Genomic DNA, 6,264 nt, shown 5'->3' with positions numbered 1-6,264 from the left:
CGACAACAAATCTCTATAAACGTTTTGCTGCTTAATCACGTGATTGGGAGTTTCGGGACAGTTCATCAGCTGAGTAAACGTTTTTACATCCCACTACACAATAACAACAACACGAAACCAAGTCAATTAACAGTTGAAGGAGGAGGCAGGCGAATGTTGAAGGCTGGTAATGGGTGTTCTGGGGGTGGTCTGGGGATGGTCTGGGGATGGTCTGGGGATGGTCTGGGGATGGTCTGGGGTGTATTGATTGTTTGTCAGGCCACAGCTTACAGCCCAGAGAAGAACAACACATATAATAGTAAGTAGATGCCCTCGTGGTAACCCACATAGGTTGACACACCCGACAGTGAGAGGAGACCTGACCCAGGAGAGCTGACGGACACAAGGTACCCGAGTTAACCCTCCAGCCAGTACACCTGTCACCTGACCAAACACACCCAAATTAGTGAGGACATCTTCCTGCTTGTCATCACCAATATAAAGGCCCTGCAGCTCCTTCCTAAAAACATTAACATACGGATCATCATTGTAACAGGGAAGGGGCCGACAGCTCCTCCCCAGAGGGAGACTTCCCTCCCCAGCACCGAGCCCCAGCTAGCATAGTCTTCCACAGGAGATATAGTCCAGCAGTACCTGGTGGGCCTCCCTCAGGTCACACGTGAGTCTTTGTCAGAGTGATCCAGGGGTGAGTTACTTACGGCGGGAAGTGTATCCATATCATGTTTGTGTCCGAGAGTTAGTGTCTAGTAACCTCGATATATTGATCTATTGATGTGTTCATGCCATTCACTTAACGAATAAACAGTTGTACTTAGAGTTGGCATTTAAGAAATTCCCCCTAAGTGATCCCTCATTACAGGGGGATGGTCTGGAGGTGGTCTGGGGATGGTCTGGAGGTGGTCTGTCTCTGTCTGAGGATGGTCTGGAGGTGGTCTGGGGATGGTCTGGAGGTGGTCTGGGGATGGTCTGGGGATGGTCCTGGGATGGTCTGGAGGTGGTCTGTCTTTGTCTGGGGATGGTCTGGGGATGGTCTGGAGGTGGTCTGGGGATGGTCTGGGAGGTGGTCTGTCTTTGTCTGGGGATGGTCTGGAGGTGGTCTGTCTTTGTCTGGGGATGGTCTGGAGGTGGTCAGTCTCTGTCTGGGGATGGTCTGGAGGGTCTGTCTCTGTCTGGGGATGGTCTGATGGTCTGGTCTGTCTTTGTCTGGGATGGTCTGGAGGTGGTCTGTCTTTGTCTGGGGATGGTCTGGAGGTGGTCTGTCTCTGTCTGGGGTCTGGAGGTGGTCTGCCTTTGTCTGGGGATGATCTGGAGGTGGTCTGTCTCTGTCTGGGGATGGTCTGGAGGTGGGTCTGTCTTTGTCTGGGGATGGTCTGGAGGTGGTCTGTCTTTGTCTGGGGATGGTCTGGAGGTGGTCTGTCTTTGTCTGGGGATGGTCTGGAGGTGGTCTCCACAGTGGCACTCATCACCATGAAGATCAATACTGGCCGACCCCGTTAAAGCGACTTGTTCATCTCCCGAGTCCTGTGTCACAGCTGACCCTACAACTACTAGTACTCGGCTACTACAACTATTACAAACACAACAGCTACTACTACTACACACACAACAAACAAGACGACAACACCTACTATTAATACTACTACCATAACAACACATACAATTACTACATCTATAACTACTACAAGCACAACTACAACTACTACAACTAATACAACAACTATAACACCTACAACAACCCCGACAACTACAAGACAATAGAATGGATATCAATTCACTGGAGTCGGTGCAGCGAAGAATGACGAAAATAAAATGATTCCTGGACTTAGAAACCTTCCATATCAAGATAGGTTAAAGAAACTTAACTTGCATTCCTAGAAAGACGAAGAGTGCGGGGAGATATGATAGAAGTATTTAAGTAAGGAATCAATAAAGGATATAGATAAAGTTCTTATAATATCCGAGCAGGATAGGACTCGGAGCAACGGATTTAAGTTGGATAAGTTTAGGTTTAGAGGGAGATAGGAAGAAACTGGTTCACAAATAGTGGTGGATGAGTGGAACAAGCTACCAACTTTGTGTAAGTGCTGAACACTGGAAAGTTTCAAAAGGAGGCTAGATAGATTCATGGATGATAGAGAGTGGTAGAAACTCTCGACAGGAGCTGCCATGCACAGGTCAACCGGCCTAGTTCAGACTCATTATTTTCTTATGTTAAATACAACAATTACAACAACTACTACAAACACAATTATACAACTATTACTACAACCACAAACCATCAATGCAAACTACAACAACACCAACATTTCAGCAGACTTCTCTTTAGACATGTTATAAAAACTTTGGCAGAGAGAGAGAGAGAGAGAGAGAGAGAGGGAGAGGAGAAGAGAGGAGGAGAGAGAGAGAGAGAGAGAGAGAGAGAGAGAGAGAGAGACACTGCCCATCACCTACCACAAACAACTTTATCTTATCCTCAGTGTCCTCACCAGCACCAACACCACCACAAGCATTTACAGCGCCAGAACTTACACCAACAGCACTCTCACCAGCACCATCACCACTAGCAACACCACCTACACCACCAACACCACCACCCACACACCACCAACACCACCACCCACACCACTAGCACCACCACCTACACCCCACTAGCACCACCACCCACACCACTAGCACCACCACCCACACCACTAGCACCACCACCTACACCACTAGCACCACCACCTACACCACTAGCACCACCTCACCACACCACTAGCACCACCACCCACACCACTAGCACCACCATCTACACCACCAACACCACCACACCACCTACACCACTAGCACCACCACCTACACACCACTAACACCACCACCCACACCACCAACACCACCACCTAACAACCAACACCACCACCCACACCACTAGCACCACCACCTACACCACACTAGCAACACCACCCACACCACACCAGCAACACCACCTACACCACTAACACCACCACCCACACCACTAACACCACCACCTACACCACTAGCACCACCACCTACACCACTAGTACCACCACCTACACCACTAGCACCACCACTCTACACCACTAACACCACCACCCACACCACTAACACCACCACCTACACCACCACCACCACCTACACCACCTAACACCACCACCCCACCACTAGCACCACCACCCACACCACTAAAACCACCCACCTACACCACTAGCACCACCACCTACACCACTAGCACCACCACCTACACCACTAACACCACCACCACCCACACCACTAGCACCACCAACTCACACTACTAACACCACCACCTACACCACTAGCACCACCGCCTACACCACTAGCACCTCACCATCTACACCACTAGCACCACCATCTACACTACTAGCACCACCACCTACACCACTAGCACCACCACCTACACCGCCAGCACCACCACCCCCACCACTAGCACCACCACCTACACCACTAGCACCACAACCTACACCACTAACACCACCACCTACACCACTAACACCACCACCTACACCACTAGCACCACCACCTCACACCACTAACACCACCACCTACACCACCACCTACACCACTAACACCACCACCTACACCACTAACACCACCACTACACCACTAGCACCACCACCTACACCACTAGCACCACCACCCACACCACTCAGCACAAACACCACCACCTACACGACTCCAGCACCACCACCTGCAACCTACTAGCAACCACCACCTACACCACCAGCACCACCACCCACACCATCTAGCACCACCACCTGCAACTAGCACCACCACCTACACCACTAACACCACCACCCACCACTCAGCAACCACCACCCACACCACTAGCACCACCATCTACACCACTAGCACCACCACCTACACCACTACTAGCACCACCATCTACACCACTAACACCACCATCTACACTACTAGCACTACACCCTCACCTACACCACTGGCACCACCACCCACACCGCTAGCACCACCACCCACCACTGCTCACCACCACCACACCACCACCTACACCACTAGCACTGCACCACCTACACCACTAGCACCACCACCTACACCACTAGCAACACCACCCACAACAGTAGCACCACCACCTACACCACTAGCACCACCATCTGCCACACCACTAGCACCACCACCCACACTACTAACACCACCACCCACACCACTAGCACCACACCACCCACACCACTAGCACCACCATCTGCACCACTGGGCACCACCACCCACACCACCAGCACCCCACCTACACCACTAGCACCACCACCTCCACCCTCGCTAGCACCACCACCCACACCACTAGCACCACCACCTACACCACTCAGCACAAACACCACCACCTACACCACTAGCACTACCACCACAACCACTCAGCACCACCACCTACACCACTAGCACCACCACCTACACCACTAGCACCACCACCTACACCACTAGCACCACCACCTACACCACTAGCACCACCACCCACACCACCAACACCACCACCCACACCACTCAGCACCACCACCCACACCACTAACACCACCACTAGCACCACCACCTACACCACTAGCACCACCACCCACACCACCAACACAAACACCACCACTCCACACACCACCACTAGCACCACCACCTACACCACTAGCACCACCACCTACACCACTAGCACCACCACCTACACCACTAGCACCACACCTACACCGCTAGCACCACCACCTACACCACTAGCACAAACACCACCACCTACACCACTCACACAAACACCACCACCTACACCACTAACACCACCACCTACACCACCTACACCACCACCCCACTAGCACACACTCACCTACACCACCAACACCACCACCGACACCACTACACAACACCACCACCTACACCACTAACACCACCACCCACACCACTAACACCACCACCACACCACTAGCACAAACACCACCACCTACACCACTGCAAACACCACCACCCACACCACTCACCACCACCTACACCACGCACAAACACCACCACCTACACCACTAACACAAACACCACCACCTACACTACTAAGCACCACCACCTACACCACTAGCACAAACACCACCACCCACACCACTAGCACAAACACCACCACCCACACCACTAGCACAAACACCACCACCTACCACTAGCACACACACCACCACCTACACCACTCAGCACCACCACCCACTCCAGCAGCACAAACCCACCACCCACACCACTAACACAAACACCACCACCTGCACCACTAACACCACCACCTACACCACTAGCACAAACACCACCACCTACACCACTAGCACCACCACCTACACCACTAGCCCAAACACCACCACCTACACCACTAACACAAACACCACCACCTACACCACTCAACACCACCACCTACACCACTAGCACAAACACCACCACCTACACCACTAGCACCACCACACCTACACCACTAGCACAAACACCACCACCTGCACCACTAACACAAACACCACCACCCACACCACTAGCACCGCCACCCACACCACTAGCACAAACACCACCACCTCCACACCACTAGCAACTACCACCCACACCACTAGCACAACACCACCACCTGCACCACTAGCACCACCCTGCACCACTAGCACCACCACCTACACCACAAACACAAACACCCACCACCTACACCACTAACACAAACACCACCACCTACACCACTAGCACAAACACCACCACCTACACTACTAGCACCACCACTCACACCACTAGCACCACCACCTACACCACTAACACAAACACCTCCACCTACACCACTAGCACCACCACCCCACACCACTAACACCACCTACCACACCACCTAGCACAAACACCACCACCTCACCACTAACACAAGCACCACCACCTACACCACTAACACCACCACTTACACCACTAACACAAACACCACCACCTACACCACTAACACAAACACCACCACCTACACCACTAACACAAACACCACCTACACCACTAGCACCACCCACCTACTACTAGCACCACCACCCACCACTAACACCACCACCTACACCACTACCACCACCACCACCTACACTACTAGCACCACCACCTACACTACGCACCACCACCTACACCACTAACACCACCACCCACACCTACTAGCACCACCACCCAACCACTAACACCACCACCTACACCACTAGCACCACCACTTCACCACTAACACAAACACCACCCACACTCACTAGCACCACCACCTACACTACTAGCACCACCACCTACACCACTAGCACT

At 52.6% G+C, this 6,264-nt stretch overlaps 1 protein-coding gene across 1 annotated transcript; it reads right to left on the bottom strand.

Moving 5' to 3' along the window:
* Window positions 1-824: 824 nt before the first annotated feature.
* Window positions 825-1,469, bottom strand: LOC121856574 (anther-specific proline-rich protein APG-like). Its single transcript, XM_042352192.1, has one exon. The coding sequence runs from the start codon at window positions 1,467-1,469 to the stop codon at window positions 825-827; it is 645 nt and encodes a 214-aa protein (XP_042208126.1).
* Window positions 1,470-6,264: the final 4,795 nt, after the last annotated feature.

This window comes from Homarus americanus, unplaced genomic scaffold, assembly GCF_018991925.1.
Source record: "Homarus americanus isolate GMGI-L3 unplaced genomic scaffold, GMGI_Hamer_2.0 scaffold19461, whole genome shotgun sequence".
Lineage (NCBI taxonomy): Eukaryota > Metazoa > Arthropoda > Malacostraca > Decapoda > Nephropidae > Homarus > Homarus americanus.
The sequence above is the reverse complement of the archived record's forward strand: the minus strand, read 5'-3'. Positions and strand labels throughout refer to the sequence as shown.

Bases quoted from the DNA above. Each gene is read 5' to 3' on its own strand.
- LOC121856574 (XM_042352192.1), bottom strand. From the start codon at position 1,469: ATGGTGATGAGTGCCACTGTGGAGACCACCTCCAGACCATCCCCAGAC.